Genomic DNA, 19,509 nt, shown 5'->3' on the forward strand with positions numbered 1-19,509 from the left:
AATTCTGATTCCACTCCCAGTGAAGTCAGATCTCACACACACACACACACACACACTCCCTTAGGAAACACAGCAAGAATTTTGATTACAGACTAGCAAACTCTACACAAATTAAAACACAAAAATTAAATGAAACCCCAATACATGCAGCCCCAGCAACACACTTGCACTCCATTTCTCATCACTACAGCTCACTTGAATATCTTTGGCTTTTTGCACTACAAGTTTGCTTTCAAATCCCTCTCATCTGCTGCACACACGGTTACCAAAGACTGTCAGCCCCAAACACAAAGTTGTACAGTTTGGGCAGATGCTGGATTCCTGCAAAAAGGAGGTTCTCAAACCTTGTAGCAATGTGACAGGAAGGAGAGTCTTTGACACACACATTTAGCACAAGGCTGTAAACACTGTAGGAACAGGCTGGAAGCTATGAATATCGATATTTAAAACCATTTCCCCTTGGAACTGAGCTCATACACGTTTGCTTCTCGAGCAGGTCTCAGATCTGACCAGAACAGGAACAGCTCTGCCCAAGGGGAGAGCGAGGGCTCACTCAGAAGGCGCCTGGGTTGCTGTACAAACCTGGACGGGGACAGAGCTTCCGATGGCAGCAGAGCTCCAGCTGTTTCCATTTACCTTGTGGGAGCCATCCATGCACGTGTGCCACTCCTTTTAGCACAAAGTTCTGAAAGAACATGCAAGTTTCTGCATTTTGTCAGTCCTCGAGGAAATCTGACCCCGAACAACACCTGCACACAATGAGTACCCAAGTGAGGAAGTCATAAAGAGCCAGCTGCCCTTTATTTAAAATGCCCTTTGCAAACAACTTGTCGTACATTCTTTTGAGAGAAGCAGAACCACCAGGATCCCACAGTTCCACATCAGCTCCAGCACCATCAGATCAGCAAATCCTGAGCATCGTGTCGAGCAGAAGCACATTGCTTTGGGCCTGGGGCTGAGCACACATTACAGTCACGGACACCGGGATGCCAGACACGCTTTCTTGCAATAGAACAAGCTTGGAGTTTTAAAAATACAATCATTATATACAGCAAAATATGTGGTCACAAGACCAGCCTTAAACCAAGGCCTTGTTTACACAATTTCTGCAATGTCAGGAAGTATTTTGGCCGGGAATGTAATTTTTCTTCCAAAACAAGTAAATATTTGCAAGTCTCACTGTGAAAAGAGTGATATACCACCTCTGTATTGACACGGGTGTAACATATTCCCACAGGGAAAAGGAATAAAGAGTACCTTTATATTGATACAACATTTCCCTCAAGTGTCGAAGCTAATATAGCTTTCATCACTCAGTCAAGTTAAAGCAGGATGATTTTTTTCAGACTTTTTATAGACAAGGCCTATGTTTAACAAGCACCAAAACACTTCAGAGTATTTGGAAGATCAGACTACTGAGCTCTACACTTTGTACTGTCCTCACCAGTCACAGAGAACATGGAATGCCTAAACACATTCAAAACCCTGATCAGACCAGTGCCATGGCTGCTTAAATGAATGCTTCACTGTTTAACAAATACACCTTTTTGGCCAGAACTAGAATGTACCACAGAAAGGCCCAGCACAGCACAGAGCTCAGCTGGCTGCCTCTGCCAGGCTGAGCAAAGCTGGACTCTGTGTGCTACACCCACTTTTGCTTTATTCCTCAAGCACAGCTCAGGCAGTGGGGAAAGAGGCACTGGGGAATGTGAGGGATCTGCTGGCTCCTGGCACAATAAATAAATAAATACCTGCTTTTATCAACCAGAGCAAGCTGCTGCCAGTGCACTGATCTAGAGCGAGGCCTGCTGGGTGCTAAAACTGCACATTCCAATTGAATTTAAGGCAAAATTGAACCATGGCAGTAACTGAGATGTAAATTTACTTCTTTTTAACATCAGACATGCAGTTTGTAAGCTGCAGATTGTGGCAGCAGTCAAGCTTCCTTAGCTTTCAATGCAGTACTTGGGTTAAAAGGAATCCCTTCTGTCAGTGCTAGTCCCCTGTCCTCCCAGCATGGGAGTCCCCTGGCTTCTAATGAACTTTTAGGAATTTCTGGAGGATGAGCTGCGACGCGGTTTTCAATTTCCACTTAAAAACGGGGGTAAATTAACGTGTGTGTTAGAGGGAGAGCCCAGGCAGCAGCGAGGGAGCCAGCACTGGGGCTGCTTCTCCAGCCCTCTCTGTTCTTCGCTATCACCCAGACTGACACAGCCCCACTGACTGGTCCCTGCTGGAAGGACACACCTGAGCTCAGGAGCAGAAACACCCTAACAGCACACAGCCTGCTACAAATTTTCAGTAGATACTTGACGCTACAAGAAGTATCCAAGTCTGACTAAAGCACAAATGGCAATTTCATTTCAGTCAGCAGGATTTCAAAAGGTAGCATCAAACTGACACTACACACTCATTTTCCAGGGCTGAGGCACGAAGTTTTCCCACCTAAAATAGGAGAAATTACCAGATTCCCAGAGGAATCATGGCAGTTACTTTTCAGTTGGCCGGGTTAAAAACCCCTTTACATTACACATCATCGCTCAACCCTTGTTTTTGAGATGTAAGATAATTTCAAGACTTCTTGGGATATGGGGGGGAAGGAAAAACAGTGTTGCAGGTTTTGTGTGCAGACCTTTAAAGAAGGGGCAAAGAGAGGAAGGAAGCAGGTAAACAAGCTCCTTGGATCTTCCAGCTGATGGTAGGCACAGGTCTCCTCCCGCCCCAGCCCCTCTGCAAACCAGAAAACAAAAAGGTCTGGTTTATCATTTTAAAGTGATAATGCAATGAGACTAAAAGCTAAAATTTCATAAATAATTGACCTTTAGAACTTCACCCCAATAAACCATGCTGCTTCCAGGAGGGAAAATGGCCTAATTTTATGGGGCCTGTTGCAGTAAGCCCATACTACCTGCTTAAAGCTGCCTCTGAGCACAGCCTTCTTCTCACAGCTTGGCATCACCCTGGGCCAGGGCCTGAACACAAGCAAAAACCTGCATCAAAAATGACTAAATATTAGGTAAAACAGCAATCTTGTGGTTTGCCTTTTTTAACCATTGCTCTTAGCTAAATCGACCCCTCCAGCTTCCACGGCTATTGAGATATAAATCTGGATTAAGAGCCTGTGTGAAAGTCAGTGTTTCATGTGATACATAACAATGCACAAAGTTGTTTTCTAAAAAACAGCATCTGTATTAAAATTCTTAAAATGGATAGACATCTCTTCAATGCATGTCCGCAATTAAAATGACAGTTGTTAGAATTTTCTTGGTACATCACAACGATAAGATTTCCTTCTTTGCTGACTGGAGGCACATCCCACGACAAAATCAAAGGGAAAGAGAACCAAAAAAAAAAAAAGCCCTCACCCCCAAAATCCCAAAAGGCTAAATTCTTGTAAATTTGAAGTAAATGAAGCCCGAACTTGCAAGACATGGAAATAACAGTTAAAAGGCTCAGATGGAAGTAAGAAATAAATTCCACTAACAATAGGCCCTTTTGTCCTGGCTTGCTCGGTGTGATTACTGCAAGGAAACTGTTAAGTAGTTTTTGGAGTAGTAGATAATGGGATTCTGTGGAGCTTTCACAGGTTGGCACCGGCTGGAACAGCTGAGTTTTGAAGGCACTCTACAGACACAGGGCTGCTCTTGGCCCTGCATCGCTCATGGGAAGTCTTTGCACTTGAGAGAGTTAGTCATCAAAATCAGGTATTGCCAACCCAAACCCAAAACCCCTCGGCACAAAAAGCACCACCGCCCCCCCTCCCCGCCAAAGGAAAAACCAAAACCACAACGAAATCACACACACACGCACACCTAAAAAATTGTGCAGATTTGTAACATTTTCACAGCTGATTAAGAAAAAAAAAAAAAACAAAACAAAAAACAAAACAAACAAAACCAGGAGAAAAACCACCACGCTACCACTCTCCTGCAAACTCCCATCCGATACAGCAGGTAAACAAAATAGAGCATTATTCCAGGGATATCGGCGGCGCTGCCCGGCGCCCCGTGCCTGGCAGCACCGATCGGGTCACAGTCCCAGTTCCATGTGCAACTCTCCGGGCGGGACGGCCCCGCACCGCCGCCCGCTTGCATAGAGACCGCGGGGAGCGGTGCCGGGCCGGGCCCGGCTCCCCGGGCTGAGGGCACCGCTCCCCGGGGCTCCCCGGGGCTGAGGGCACCGCTCCCCGGGGCTGAGGGCACCGCTCCCCGGGCTGAGGGCAGCGCTCCCCGGGGCTCCCCGGGCTGAGGGCACCGCTCCCCGGGCTGAGGGCAGCGCTCCCCGGGGCTCCCCGGGGCTGAGGGCCCCGCTCCCCGGGGCTCCCCGGGCTGAGGGCAGCGCTCCCCGGGGCTCCCCGGGCTGAGGGCACCGCTCCCCGGGCTGAGGGCACCGCTCCCCGGGGCTTCCCGGGGCTTCGGGCACCGCTCCCCGGTGCTGTCCGGGCTGAGGGCCCCGCTCCTGGCCGGGCTCCCCGGGCTGAGGGCACCGCTCCCCGGGGCTTCCCGGGGCTGAGGGCACCGCTCCCCGGGGCTCCCCGGGCTGAGGGCACCGCTCCCCGAGCTGAGGGCCCCGCTCCCCGGGGCTGACCGGGCTGAGGGCCCCGCTCCTGGCCGGGCTCCCCGGGGCTGTCCCGGGCGGGTTCCCCGCGTGGCTCCGCTCCCCGAGCGGCGGGACCGGCTGCTCCCGCGCCCGCCGCCGACACTGACAGGAAATATGCCATGACCAAGACTGGACGAAACGTACATGCCGAGAAAAGCCACATTTCCACCACGATGAAATTTTTTCCCCGATGTTTTGTCCCCGAGCGTGTCCGCCGGGGCGCGGGGCCGCCGCCGCCCTCAGAGGATGGCGCAGGAGGCGCAGCACGGCTCGTCCCCGTTGGGCTGCGCCGCGTAGTTCATCTGCCTGACGATCTCGGCGAACAGCTCGTCCACCGAGGCTTTGTTTTTGGCCGAGGTCTCCATGAAGGGGCAGCTCCACTCCTCGGCCAGCGCTTTGCCCTCCCCGAAGGAAACCTCGCGCTCGCCTTCCAGGTCCACCTTGTTGCCCACCAGGATCATGGGCACCCGCTCGTACCTCTTGACGCGGATGATCTGGTCCCGCATGGGCTTGATGTCCTGGAAGCTCTGCTGGTTCACCAGGCTGTACACCAGGATGAAGCCCTGCCCGTTCTTGATGTAGAGGTCCCGCATGGAGGCGAACTGCTCGGTGCCCGCCGTGTCCAGGATCTCCAGCACGGACGGGGACGAGTCCACCTCGATCTCCTTGCGGTAGAAGTCCTCGATGGTGGGGTCATACTTCTCGATGAACGAGCCGGTCACGAACTGCACGGTAAGGGCGGACTTGCCCACGCCGCCCGAGCCCAGCACCACCACCTTGTACTCCCGCATGGCTCCCGCCTCCCTCCGCCGCCTCCCGCTCGGGGCTGCCGCGGCGGGCGGGGACGGGGCGGAGGGAGGGAGGGGACGAGGGACGGCCCCGCGCCGGGGCGGGGAAGATGCGGCCGCGCCTTGCGGACCGGCGCCAGGACAGCCCCGGCGCCGGGCAGCGCCGAGGAGCAGGAGGAAGGGGATGAGGATGAGGAGGGCGGGAGAGAGGGCGGCAGCGCTGCCGTTACCGGCCCCGGCCCCGGCGCGGCGGCGGGACAGCGCTGCCGCGGCCCATGGCGGCCCGCCCCGCCCATTGGCTGCGGCGCGCGGCCCGCCCCGTTCCCATTGGCTGCGGCGCGCGGGCCGCCTTCGCCCATTGGCTGCGGTGTGGCGCCGTCCGCTCCCATTGGCGCCCGCGCCCCGCCCTGCATGTGTGACCCCGCCCCCCGCGGGGCCGCGCCGCGCTCGGGATCATCGCGCGTGCCCTCCTGGCCCGGAACCGGGATCGGAACCGGGATCGGGATTGGGATCGGGATTGGGATCGGGGTTGGGATCGGGATTTGGATCGGGATCACCGCGCGTGCCCTCCTGGCCCGGAACCGGGATCGGAACCGGGATCGGGATTGGGATCGGGATTGGGATCGGGATCACCGCGCGTGCCCTCCTGGCCCGGAACCGGGATCGGAACCGGGATCGGGATTGGGATCGGGATCACCGCGCGTGCCCTCCTGGCCCGGCACCGGGATCGGAACCGGGATCGGGACCGGGATCACCGCGGGTCCCCTCCCGGCCCGGGGGTCCCGCAGCCAGCGCTGCCGTGGTGCCGGGGTGGGACGGGCAGTGCGGGTGCCCCACCCCGGTGCCGCCGTTCCGGTGCCCTGCCCGGGCCGGGCCGTGCCCCGGGACGCGGGGAGCCGGAGCCGGGGTGCCCGCAGCGCTCCCCGCTGGCCCCGGAGGCTCCGCGGGCCCGGCTGCCCCCGCTCCCGGCTTCCCGTGCTGCGGAGCGGCACCGACCGATGGCTCCGGCGGGAGATGTGGCCGCTGGCAGATGTTGCCGCTGCTGGCACTTGGTGGCCCGTGGCCTGGCAGGGCTGAGTCACAGGGACTGGCTACGGGCCACTGTTTGTAGAAGTCGTCCCTTGGACTTTCTGTGAGACATTCCTTTCAAGAAAGTGTCATTAGTTGTTTTGGCACCCTCCAGTCTTTGCTGTTGCATCTTACTCAGTTCTTTACAATTCTCAGTATTTATTCACATAATAGTGACATTTAGATCCTTTCTACCACACCTTGTTTCCAAGCCTAATCTAAACACAGCAGCTGGGGCAGGCAAAGTCTAAAGGATTTGACATAAGTTTTGTAAATAATGTTCTCTTATTCCTGAACAATTTTAACAGAGGCTAAATTCTACTGAAATTATTTTTGCAGCATTCAAATGCTGGGGGGAGCATTCATCCCCGTGCTCACTGATCCTCTGGTGAGTACTGTGCCCATGGTGATCCCCTGGAGCTCAAACTGAACCCCTCTGCTGCTGCCATGTAAGTCTTTGCAAATAAAACCTCTCCTGAGGAGCACAAACGTGTTCCAGCAGCCGTGCTGTGGGGCGGGCAGTGGCTGGAGGAACGGTGTGAAATGTCACACGTGTGGGACAGAGCCGTGTGCTCTCTGTGTGAGACCCGCCGTGTGCCCGTGTGTGCTGTGTGGCTGCAGCCTTGTCCCGTTCCTGGCAGCTGAGTGTCCCCAGGAAGGATTCTGGTCTGTCAGGCCCCCACCTGATTTCTCCCAGCTGCACATTTTTCTCAAGCACCTACAAAACCCGTGGGCTGCAGGCTGCTCCTGAGCTGCTGCAGGTGCTGTGCAGGTCAGCCTGGGATGCAGCAGGTATTTTATCTCCTGTGGCAGCCCCAGGGCTGGGCTTTGGTCCCCTGTCTGTTCTGGGCTCTGCCTGCTGCCCATGTAAGCCTTTCCTTGTGCCAGGCTCGTGGGCCGTGGTTTCCCAGAGCTGTTCCAGAAACACTGAGCAAGCCCTGAGCACTCACACCCATTGTTCTGTGAGTTGTCTGTCCACGGCTGCTTAGCCCATCCTTTGGAAAATGAGTAACTGAGCTCCTTTGTGAGCTTTCAAACCATTTCTCCACTTGTTCTCATTCCTGTTGCTGTCCATCTAATTTTCCCCCTCCTGGCAGTACTCTGGGAGCAGAGCTACCACATCACCCAGCTTAGTGTGAGCCAGCCTAAACCTGCTGGCAAGGGCTGGCAAAGTTCTCTTCAAAACCAGCTGTAAGAATTGCTGAAAGGCCAGAGTGTAAATGCAGAAATATTTTATTTTCTTGTTCTGTGCTCAGGTTTTGGGTATGATGTGGGCTTGCTCACCTTCATCACTTCTGTAGCAAACCCACAGCTAAATTATTCACGTTACACTTTCTCCCCAACATGCTAGTAGCCAATTTTATAAAGACCAGACTGTAATGCTGGTTTAAATCCTGTCTATTTAATCCCAATTCACTGCTGGATTGTGGTGTGTGTTGTTTTTTTCAGTGACAGAATAAAATTACTCTCCATTTTTAATTCTACACTATGCTATTAATTGCTGCTATTTCTGAAGAAGGAAATGTATTGCGTTCAAAGTAACGAATGATCTTTATGCTGTTAGTTTAAATATGGAATATGATTTCTCAAGTGCCAGTGCCCTACTACATGTATTAATTGAATCTCTCATTACCAGCCAGCTCTAGGTAATTAGTCAGTCTGCAGTGCAAGGAGTCTGTGGGAAGTAACTGAAAGAATCAAGTCTGGTTTTCTTAGAAATGAATTCTGGTGCATGGCTACCGACCACTGAGGGATCTGTGGGTTGGAAAGTTTGAAAATCCCTGGCTGAGGGTTCAGACACAGAAGAAGTTAAATAAATCACGAGATGATGCAGCACATAATATTTGAATTATGAAGCGTGCATTGCATTGGGTGCTTGTGCTTCATGAATGGTAGTGGTTTAGCTTCTCAGGAAAAAAAATTAATGTTTTCCTGAAACAAGCTCTGGTTGGGCAACATGAAGGCATGACAATGCAGCAGGGTCTAGGCAAAATATAATCATCAGAGTTGGCTGTATTAATTTGATTTTCAAAATGATCAAGCATATTTTAAAAACAATTTTAGGATGATTTGATGCTATCTTAAAAATGCCAAAATAAAAATCAGCTGAAAAGCATAAATTTGGTTACTAAGCAGCTCACCATACAATATTTACATGTATAACCAGCTTTGACTGTGCTGAGTAACCCTGCTTGTTCAGTAAAACTGCTCATACAGGCTGAAGTTATTTCTGTGCATAGTTAGAGCGAGTCGTGAGCTGCTGCTGTTAGAGCTATTTTGTGCAAGTAAAGCAGTGGCCTTGGGTGGGCTTTTTAATGTATTGTACTTTGCAGGCAGAGATCAAACAAGGGTAGTTTAGATCAGTAACAGATGCAATATGTAAAGTTTGAGTACCCAGAAAGTTTGTCAGTGCCTGATGACAAGAAGATTTAATGGTACAAAAAGTGAAAACGTGCTGGTGTTCCTGCAGGGACCTTCTAAGCAGCTCTTCTTTAAAGATGCACAGTGGCAGCAAGGGATGTGTCACCTCCTGAGACCTGAGCGAGTCCCACTGAGCTTAGTTTGGAAGAGATTTTACAGAAAACCTGTGCTCCACCTGAGGAACAGAGAATGCTGTGAGGAGCGGGCTGAGTTTTGAGGTATTTGTGTTTCTGCACAGTGTTTGCTGCTGGACCTCGGAAGGCCTGAGCTCTGGAAGTGAAACTGAGCTGCAGTCTGGGAAATGCAGGGCCCTGGGTAAAAAGGACCCTGAGAACGTGCTCAGAGTAAGGGGTGAGGATGTGCCTGTCTGAAATCTGAAGCTGCAGCTCTTGGGCAGAAAGAGCTTCTTACCTTCAGTCAGTTTCTCTGCCCCTGTTGGTGACCACATGTGTTGAAATAAGGTTTATTAATACCTGGGAAGTTCTTGGGACTGTGAAAGAGACTTCTGAGACCATAGTGCTCTGCCAGGTACTAGCTAGGCAGGGTGGTAATTGAATTTTAAAACTACAAATCACACTAAATGATGTATTTTAATTTCTCAGCACTGCTGCTGAGAAAATCCCAAGGGAAGTCACGGGCTAAGGATACTGCACATCATTTCATTCCTAAGATGGCAATGTTCCCTGGATATAACAGATATACCTCACCACTCACTTAAGATTAAATGACTTAGCTGGCTCACAACCCAATATAAAACAGTTAAACTGAGAAGATTCAAAATCATTTGGGGAAGAGTTGCTGTTCTGTCACTCCCATGCTGTCAGTATGTGACATTAATATTAATAGTAAACCTAATGGTAAAGGGAGAATAATTACCAAGGGAATCTAAGATGAAATAATCATTCAGAGTTCAAAGAGCAGAATTGCACCAAATGTTTTCTGGCATTGAACAAATGGAGAAATTTTTCAATGTTTACTCATTTTGAATGTATGAAATTAAGCAAGATTTTGGGGTCTGAATTGGTTTTTAGTGCAGTGGTGTACAAAGAAGTCTTTATTTTGGACTTGGCAGCAGGGTGATTTAGGTTGCTTTGGAGGGGTTGAGGAAGGAGAAGATGACAAAAATAACCTGGCATCCAACAGCATTTAAATACAATATTTAACTTATCTGTGCCTTGAGTAATTCTCGATAATTCCATATGTGAATGCATGTCTGCAGTAAGACTGCCTAATGTGTGTTTATCTTAATCCAGTGGCATTAACAATTCTCATTCCAGAATCAGGGTGTGCTCACAGGGAGTAAAAGGAGACAGCCAGGGTGATTTCCTGGGCAGGTTTCATACAGGTGAGGCTGTTCTGGGGCAGCCCCAGAGGCCCTGGTGTCACGGGCTGCAGGTGACTCAGCTCCTGGCCTGGCCTGGGGAAGTCCAGCCCCATGGGGACTTTCCTCTGCCAAAAGATCCTCAAATGCAAAATACCAAACTTGTGTTTTTTTCAAGAAATAATCACAGCTGCTGGTGGGTGTAAATAAAGTATAAAAAAAAAGAAAAAAGAGAAAAAGAAAAAAGTGACACACATACACAGAAAAAGAGTGCATTATTTCCATCAAAAGTCCTGCCAGAGATCTTATCACTATTGCTAAAGTAGCCTGTGCTGCCAGAACTTATCAGATGTTTCCCTTGAATTGGTGTCATAATGCCACTTTATGTTTCTTTATAAAGAACGTGTTCCATGGCGTGCTTCTATCCCACTCCTAGACGTGATGTTTATATTCAAAATATGCATAATTGGCAAAGTTCAGGTCTATTTCTGTTTTCATTATTTGTTGTCGACTCCCTTCTATCTACCCCAGGAGCAGTTTACCTGAAAGGTTATGGGGTTTGGGTAAGTGCACAGAACAAGGAGAGCCCTTCTCTGTTCCTGTGTGCAGCACTCAGGTTGTGTGTAGGTGTGGTGAAACAACTTTTGGAACCATAAACGTAATCTTGATAGCACTTGCATGGAAACAGTGCTATTGTGTGGTAATGAAACCGGTGTAATCAGCCTGGAGTGAAACTGGTGACTAATTCAAAATCAAACTTCCTGTCTGCAGCAAAAGCCCTTCTGGAGAAAAATGCCTTTTCTTCACTGCCCCGTGGCACTGTGTCACATTGCAGCCTTAACTCTGCTGCTGGGAGTGTTCAGATACAGCAGAGAATTATCATTTGGAATTTTCACCCTTGAATTTGTTAAATTCCTCAGTCTCCTGACTAGGAGCAAAGAGTTTTACTGACAGAGTCTTCTGTCAGGGCAGGGTGGGAGGAGTGCTTCCAGCTGGGATCTGTGGGGATGAGCTGGGAGTGTTCCAGAGGTCCCAGAGAACCAGCACGTGGGTCAGCAGGTGTTGGACTTTTCCTCCCGTGAGGAATCACTGCAACAATCTGCCTTTGGTCTGGGGTCAGTGGTGTGCACCCGGGCTTGGGGGTATTGGTAGGTAGTGAGGTCTGGGGAATTTCCCCACTCTTCAGTCAGCTGAGGATACCAAAACCAGGTTTTGGGAAGGGTGGCATTGTTTCAGCTCCGAGACATGGGCTATGCTCTATACAGTGCACAGAACAGCCCCTGCTGTACCCAGCTCTGCTGCCTTGGGTCCTCCAAAGCATCCAGGTGTAAATATTGATTGTATTTGAGCATTTTAAAGTCATTTGGGGGTAAACATATCAATGAAGGAGATAAGGATTTTTGAGGCCCATGTTAGGCTCGGTCTGATGTCAGTAGTTTGCAGTCTCAATAGCTTCCAAATCTCATCTAATCCTTTAACACAAAGCTATGTTTTCTGTGTTTTTATGTTTAAATAAAGATTGTTTTACAAGGGCTGCTGCTGTTTCTGGCTGCTCAAGGCTGAAGGGATCATTGTGACTGGCCACTGATTGTGTCACCAGCCTAAAGACTGTTTCTTCTTCCAGGCCTTCAGTTGCTGGGCCAGATCAAGGTGAGCATGGGAGCAAACTGAGTCTTGCAGCACAGGCCCTGCAGATAAGCGGGCTCAGACAGCACTACCGAGCTCTGAGAATGAGCAGATAAGGCTCAGTGATGTGGACACCACTTGCTCTGTGAGCCATGTTCCATATTGTCAGGCAGGGCAGCCAGGAATGCTGATGTGACCACGAGCCCCCAGAGGATTTGTGTGAGGGCTGGTTGTTGTCACAGCCTGTCAGGACACAGTGGGTCCCCGAGGGCCGTGTCCCTGCGGGCTCCTCACACCGTGGAGCTCGCTGCTCGGGTTCCTGTCTGCGTGCCACAGTCCACAGCTGCAGCAGTGAGTATGAAATATTAGCTCTCCCTGAATGGAGATACATTGCCATTCCTGTATACTTTATTTTGTCATAAATATTTCCATTAAGTGTAGTGACCTCCACTGGTGGCACCCAACTGCTCCCAGCAAAACACACCCAAACCAGTCCTGTCATGGGAGAAGTGCTGTCTTGTCATGTTCCAGAAAAAACAGGGTAAAAATGACTTCAAGCATGAATTGATTCTGTTTGTGGTCCATCACTTCACAAGGTGGAGGGACCTGCAGCTCGTGTGGATGGAGCTGACCTGGCAGTCGTGGCTGATTGGAAGCAGATCCATGTGCAATCAGGAGCTGCTCCATAGTGGCTGGGGAAGAAAACACAAGTTATTTTATTACAATAAGCATTATTTCCCAGGACAGAGTTGAACTCATTTGTTCCACTTGAAAACAGCCAACAAGATCCCTGATCCTAGGACCTGCTCCAATTAATCCTGCTAATGCTGCCGTTCATTTTATTTTTGACTGCTCAAGCAGAGATGAACTTTGAGGCTCTCTCAGTATCACTGAGACAGATGTGACATTTTAACACTGTCAGCAAGACAAAATGTCAGGATGGTCAGAGTTTCAGTTTTCCTTCTTGAAGGATTTTTGCCTGGTTTTCCCCCAGCAGCAAAGCCTGTAGACTGCTTCCCCTGCCAGCAGATCCTTTCTGGGTAATGGTGAACTAAAGTGAAAACTCCATGCACCGTCACAGATGGCATCCAGGCACAAATGTCTGTCAAAAACCAGTTTATCAAAATCACTGAAAATTCTAATTCTGTTCTCCAGGGTGCTGACAGAAAACTTGATAGCATCAGCAAATTTTGGGTTTCCACTCTGGTTTTCAAGGCACTAATACAAACCATAGACAAAGCTCTGGTATGTCTTCCAGTTTCATGGCAAACTACTGACATGTCAGAAGTTTTTTAAACAGGTTGTTTATCTTCTAGGTGTTTTCCCAGACTGTTTGATGAAGTGCTGTAGTGTTCAGCCAGGTTTGTGGGCTCTGAGGTGACTGACTAATGCAAATAGATATCTGAGAGTCGGGTTTGATTTCAGTGTTAACAAGTGCCTTGGAACCTGTCTTTGTTCAGTAAACAACATATTTCATAGTTTACATCAGATTGAATCCTTCTGCAAATATAAACAAATACATTCATGGAACAAGAAAGTAAACTCTGTGACACTCATGGCAGCAGTGACTAATCAGTTTAAGTCTTTTTATTGCTGACTATTTAAATCAAAGCACCCAGCTCTGTAGTGCAGGGCACCTGAAGCAAGAAGCGTTTGGGGTCTGCACAGCCTGCAGAAGTGTTTGGAAGAGATTTGGGATCTCATGACTCCTGGGATCTGGAAGAAATGTATCACTTCTCTGTCACGACCTCAGCCTGCACTGTCATTACTTAAATAATGATTTTAAAGCTCCTGTTACTCTTCCTGACGACAGAGTCTCCTGTGAAAAGGCTCAGGGCTGAGCAGGGAGGGTCCCTGTCCTTTGGGGAAGGGCTGTCTGCTGCTCCTGCCAAGCTTCCAGCTGGCTGGGGAAGGCTTGGCACACGGGGACACAGGCAGTGTGTGGGATCTGCTCTACCTGTACCAGTACCTGGCAGCTACAAATACCCTGCAGCGTGAGTCACACCTCGGTGGCACCCAAAGCCTCTCCTGCCACTCCGGGCAGTGCAGGCAATGGGAGAGCACGAGAGCATGCCAGAGCTGCCACATTTGACAAGGTGTGGTGCTGACTCAGGGCAGCTGCAGCCAAATCTCACCCTTTTCCTGACCAATGAACAGGATGAATCAGTGGCAACCCAACAAAACCCCACGACTTAAACCTCACCGAGCATCCTTCTGCCGTCCCAGGAGAGCACCAAGCCCTGCATCCACCTCAGCAGCCAGCTGGGAGCTGTCAGGGTTGGGACACCACGGGCACTCAGCTGCTTGAGAGGATGTCCCAGCACCCTGATGGACGTGTCCTGTGGCTTTGGACAACACGGATTGGGAAAAAGGAGCAAAAGTTGCCTGGAACATTAAAAACCTCGATAAATGATAGTGTTGCCTCTGCATTGTAGCTGTACCAGGAGTCTGCAAACAGACAGCCTGTGTTCTTACTACAGTTACTTCACTTTTAAAATAGCATACTGGTAGCAAAAGTACAGTTTCAAAGTAAAGTTTGGTGTAGATAAAGACCAAGCCACCGTTCCTACTCCTACTTACCGTATGGAGAAGCCACTGACTGTTACAGCCCTGCCAATAACTGAGCTCACAGCACAATGAAACTCTGTAAATAGTATTTAAGCGTTGACAGTATTTAAACATTTAACTCACCGAGCCTGGTGTGAGTACGCTTTCTTAGCATTAGGAAATCTATTGCTTAATTAATGTTTTATGGCAGTTTGCATATATAAAGCACTATATATGAATGCTGAGTATGATTCAGTTGTCAGTATCTGAACATGAATTACATTTCACACAGGGTTTGGGAGAAGAAATTCCATAACATTAGGCAAAATGGCTTATGCATTCCCAGTAATTTTACATAAAATCTATTCATAGTGCCCATTGACTGGAAACAATATATGGGATTCTTTTAGTTGAACTACTTAATTCAGCAGATAACCACTGCTGCTTCATAGTTCACGGATGAGAATGTAAGGGAGCAGCTGAGGCATCCAGCTGAATTCGATTAATGACAAAGGAACGTTTCAGAGGACAGAGGGGACACTGTCCACTGTGCCCACAGTACAATCAGGGAGTGGAAATGACCACTTGGAGCTGAGCAGTAAAACCAAAGACCTGCTCCAGCCCCAGAGCTGATCCTGCCCCAGAGCTGGTCCTGTTCTGGGAGCTGATCCTGCCCCAGAGCTGATCCTGTTCTGGGAACTTATACTGTCCTGGGAGCTGATCCTGCCCCAGAGCTGATCCTGCCCTGGGAGCTGATCCTGCCCCAGAGCTGATCCTACCCTAGAGCTGATCCTGTCCTGGGAGCTGATCCTGTCCTGGGAGCTGATCCTGCCCCAGAGCTGATCCTGCCCCAGAGCTGATCCTGTTCTGGGAGCTGATCCTGCCCCAGAGCTGATCCTGTCCTGGGAGCTGATCCTGCCCCAGAGCTGATCCTGCCCTGGGAGCTGATCCTGCCCCAGAGCTGATCCTGTCCTGGGAGCTGATCCTGCCCCAGAGCTGATCCTGCCCTGGGAGCTGATCCTGCCCCAGAGCTGATCCTGCCCTGGGAGCTGATCCTGCCCCAGAGCTGATCCTGACACGAGGAGTTGTGGGATACAGCCAGGCCCGAGTGGTCCTGCCAGATCCAAACTGTCATAGTAATTTTTTCTGACATTCCATCAAAGTGAGACAGTGCTTATTGTTCCTGGGTTTTCTTTTCTGCTTTTGATGATGTCAGAGTTCTTAGGGTCTAATACTGGAGGGCCATTGTGGAGTATAGTCTTAGCATATCAATTACCAATGAAAAGTGGCAAATTAGGATGAAATAATTGCCTGATACTGTCTAAAACTGACTCATAGAAATTTCTAACAGCAGAAAATTTCTTTTTGCTGTTATTTTATAAAGTATTGTCAATACTCAAATAGCTAAATACTTCAATAAATTGCTTTTTTTTCTCTGTGCTGAGTGTCTTGCAACTTGGTGACAATGCTCTGGGTGTTTGTCACCAGAAGGTGACAGTTTGAGCTCATGGAGAAAACTATTGCAATACACATAGTAACAGAACAAGCTGTCCTTGTCCATTGTTTTGGATAAAATCCATGAAATCTCACTCAGAAAGATGTAAAACCTGACCCAAGGGCTCCTGGTACTGGTTAATTGCTATTTCCTGCTTTCCCCTCCTGTTTCATGCATCCTTGGGGCAGATCCCCTGGAGCTCTCTCAGAGAATCGAGGGAGCTGGTCAGACATCCCGGTGTGAGTGAAACATCTCAGCACCAGAGTGCCCAGAGAGGATCCCAGGCTGGGGCCAGGTCCCATGGAGAACCAGCAGCCTCAGCTGTTTATGCTGTTCTTAGATCTTCAAATTGAGCAAGAGAGGTCTGCAGCCTCTCCCTGCTATCAGCACATCTGCAGAGATAACCAGGGTGTCCCAGCCCCTGCCTGTGCTCTCGTTAAACTCCAAATAGCCAAGTGCTGCAGCTGGGGCTGGGTGGCTCAGGGGCTGCTCATGGGGTTGGTCACTGGCTCAGGGCTGTCAGTGCCCCGATCCCTGTGGGTTCTGTGGGTTCTGTGGGTTCTGTGTGACAGACACCCTGCCCAAAGCGCTGGGGTTGGTCACTGTATGTGCTCCTGGTGCCCTTCCCAGCTCAGGCTCTCCCTGCTGGCTCTCCTCGCTAAACAAGCAGAGCCTTTCCAGGGGTGCAGGGACAAAGAGCTGCCCTGCTCCTGCTCCTGCTCCTGCTCCTGCTCCTGCTCCTGCTCCTGCTCCTGCTCCTGCTCCTTCTCCTGTTCCTGCTCCTGCTCCTGCTCCTGCTCCTGCTCCTGCTCCTGCTCCTGCTCCTGCTCCAGCAGCATTTGGGGGATTTGGTATTTAACAGAACCACTCTGCTGGATTTTACCCATCCACAGCCTGGGTCTGAGACCTCGGAGGGACAGCACTCACCCAGCCACAGCCTTGGATGGGGCAAAATTCCTCACCCACACTCTGACTTCTGCTGCTGGCCCAGCACAGCACAGCTTGGGCTGCAAGAGGCTGTGGAGGGAGCTGAACATTGGAGAATTAAACTGTGTTTCTCTTCAATTAGTTTTTTCTTGTACCTGCCTGCAAGTGATCTTTGGGGTGCAAAGGAAGGAGACAGCAAGGAATGAAGCATTGCTATTTCTCCTGGTGCAGGAATAACTGAGTTTAAGGAAGTCACATATATTTATTTATATATAAAAATATAAACCGTGGTATTGTGCATTTATATACACAAATATTGAATATATATTTAAACACATAAATATAGATTATGTGTTTTTATATGTAATACATGATATACATACTTCTCTCTTTAATAGAATAGAACTATTCCATATTAAAAAATACATCTAGAATTCTGTATTCTCTACAGTCCTTGCTGTTCTGCCCTGGGAATTACAGGCATTATTCCTCCCCACCTTATTTCCCAGGGATTCTGTGACCTGAGCCCACCACCCACAGTTCAGCCCACAGCCAGGCTGGCTGCCTCCTCCCACAAATCCTCTTTTTCTTTCTTTCTTAGGTTTTCTGTTCCTGATAAAATTGTTATTCCAGTTTCCAGCTCTTCCTAAATGATTTGCAGAAGGCAGTGACAGGTTGCAATTTTAAATCCACTTAGCTGGGTTTTTTGTGAATAATCCTGTTTGACAGGCTTTCCTGCCCTCCCTCCCTGTCATTAGGCACGGCTGCAGCTCCGGCTGCGCCAGGAGCAGGGGAATGGGTTTGCTTGGGGACACAAATGAGAGAGGGGGAGATTTTCAGCGACTGCAGCCGAAACAGAAACAACAGAACTGCTGTCTGGAACCCAGCTGGAAAGCAGCTTGATTGGTTAGATCCCATGAATATCTATTAATTAATGCTTGAGCTGACATTTCAGTATTGTATTTGAATAACTTGCTCTGAGAAAAGATGTAATTTTATTCATATATTTTTTAACAATGGTCTATTAGATATGATGAATCTCTTTTTTGTTAGCGCTTATGTTAATACTTTCCAATAGCTGGGATGGGGCAGCCACAGCTTCTCTGGGCAACCTGTGTCAGGGCCTCACTCCCTCCCAGGGAAGAATTTCTCCCCTGTCCATCTTTGCTAGCTTAGGAGGACAGCCCAAGGCACGGCCAGGAGCTGCTGCCCTCCTGCTGCAGCTGGGCCAGAGCCAGCCAGGGCCATGGGGAGATGGGTGTGTGGGGCACAGCTCTGCGGCCATGCCCTCAGAGCAGCCGGGCCCTCAGAGCAGTCGGGCCCTCAGAGCAGCCGGGCCCTCAGAGCAGCCGGGCCCTCAGAATGGCTGGGCCCTCAGAGCACCCAGGCCCCCAAAGGGCAGGGAGCAGCCAGGCCATCGGGCCCTCAGGGGCCATCGGGCCCTCAGGGGCCATCGGGCCAGACCCCCGAGCAGCCATCCCCTGCTCGCCCAGGCAGAGTGCTGAGCCCCACGGGGCCCTCGCTGCCAGCAGAGCTCTGGGCAGGTGGCAGCTCTGCTGAACACTCCCTGGGGAGTGGAGTTAGCAGGGATAACCCAGGGATTGCCATCTGATACCATTACGGGAGAAAGCTGTTTCAGTAAAACCTGGTTTTCCACTGTGAATTTGTGCATTATTCCATCTGCAGTGTTGACTCACAATGAAGTTGGGCTCGCAAGGTAGAGCAGAGCCGCGTCCGGCAGTGTACAAGGGTTATTCCTTCCTCAGACCTGGCCTGTTCCTCTGCCTTTGCCCCAGGCAGGTGTGTGCTCCTCAGACACCCACACAGCCCTGCGGTGCCCAGAGCTGCTCCCGGAGCTGGGCTGAGGACATGTCAGCAGTGGTACCAGGGCCAAGGCCCTTGCTCTGCTCACACAGACAGCAGAGCTGCTCCCGGAGCTGGGGTGAGGCTCTTGCTCTGCTCACACAGACACCAGAGCTGCTGCTGGGACAAGCCCTGGGCCCTTCTCTCTCCCTGCCTCGGGCTGTGGCCAGGGCAGGGCTGCCTGTGGGATGGCCCTGCCTGGGCTGCTGGGTGCAGGGCCGGGACCCCAGCCGGGCACAGGCACTGAAGGCAGCAGCAGCAGCAGCTCTTGGAGCCAGGGATCTCCCCCAGCCCCAAACCATGTGCCAGGCAGGACAGCACGAAGTGGGACAGCTGTTCTTTGGGCTGTGCTTTTCTTCTCGAAGTTTGTTTCCTAGATCAGCCCCTGCCCCTCCAGAGGTGCTGCCTGTGAGATTTTATTGCATATGGCCTCCATTGTGCCACTGCCCTTTCCAAGCCAAATAAGTGCAGTCTTTCCACCTAAGTGCTTTTGACTGGAGTTTTGAACAGGCTGGAGTGAATGTGATGAACACTGTAATAACAGCTGTTAGCTTTAGCCTGCCTGAACCACACACTGCACACATTTACATTGTTGTGTCCCTTCGTGTTGAAGCAGTCTGGGAAAATTAATTTATTTTGCTTCTTATTGATTAGTATAAAAGGTTTTTGCTTACCCTGTGCTCTGCAAGAGATATAAAGCCAATTATTTTGAAAAACTAATGGGAATTTTCAAATTGTAATGGACACGTTTATTGCCATCCTATTTAAGAACAATTTGCCTCACACCAAATTGTTCAAGCAATCGGCGCGCACGACACATTCACTTGGAGATGTTTATTATTCTGGAGGGGAGA

General features: G+C 50.1%; 1 protein-coding gene and 1 long non-coding RNA gene across 3 annotated transcripts; both read right to left on the reverse strand.

Annotated features, from left to right (window-relative positions):
• Positions 1-771: 771 nt before the first annotated feature.
• RAP2B (RAP2B, member of RAS oncogene family) lies at positions 772-5,632 on the reverse strand. Of its 2 annotated transcripts, XM_086843916.1 has the most exons (3): positions 4,744-5,632; positions 2,909-2,990; positions 772-2,730 (listed from the first exon to the last, which is right to left on the reverse strand). In XM_086843916.1, the coding sequence occupies exon 1, from the start codon at positions 5,388-5,390 to the stop codon at positions 4,839-4,841; it is 552 nt and encodes a 183-aa protein (XP_086700042.1). In that variant the 5' UTR covers positions 5,391-5,632; the 3' UTR covers positions 772-2,730; positions 2,909-2,990; positions 4,744-4,838. The 2 variants fall into 2 exon arrangements, with proteins under 2 accessions (XP_086700042.1, XP_086700043.1); XM_086843917.1 differs by having other exon boundaries at positions 772-2,990; positions 4,744-5,600.
• A 2,044-nt stretch (positions 5,633-7,676) lies between these two features.
• Positions 7,677-18,851, reverse strand: LOC111933258 (uncharacterized). Its single transcript, XR_002866604.2, has 3 exons — positions 18,490-18,851; positions 14,027-14,208; positions 7,677-12,515 (listed from the first exon to the last, which is right to left on the reverse strand). It is a non-coding gene; the product is annotated as an uncharacterized LOC111933258 (long non-coding RNA).
• Positions 18,852-19,509: the final 658 nt, after the last annotated feature.

This window comes from Cyanistes caeruleus, chromosome 10, assembly GCF_971803275.1.
Source record: "Cyanistes caeruleus chromosome 10, bCyaCae1.hap1.1, whole genome shotgun sequence".
NCBI lineage: Eukaryota > Metazoa > Chordata > Aves > Passeriformes > Paridae > Cyanistes > Cyanistes caeruleus.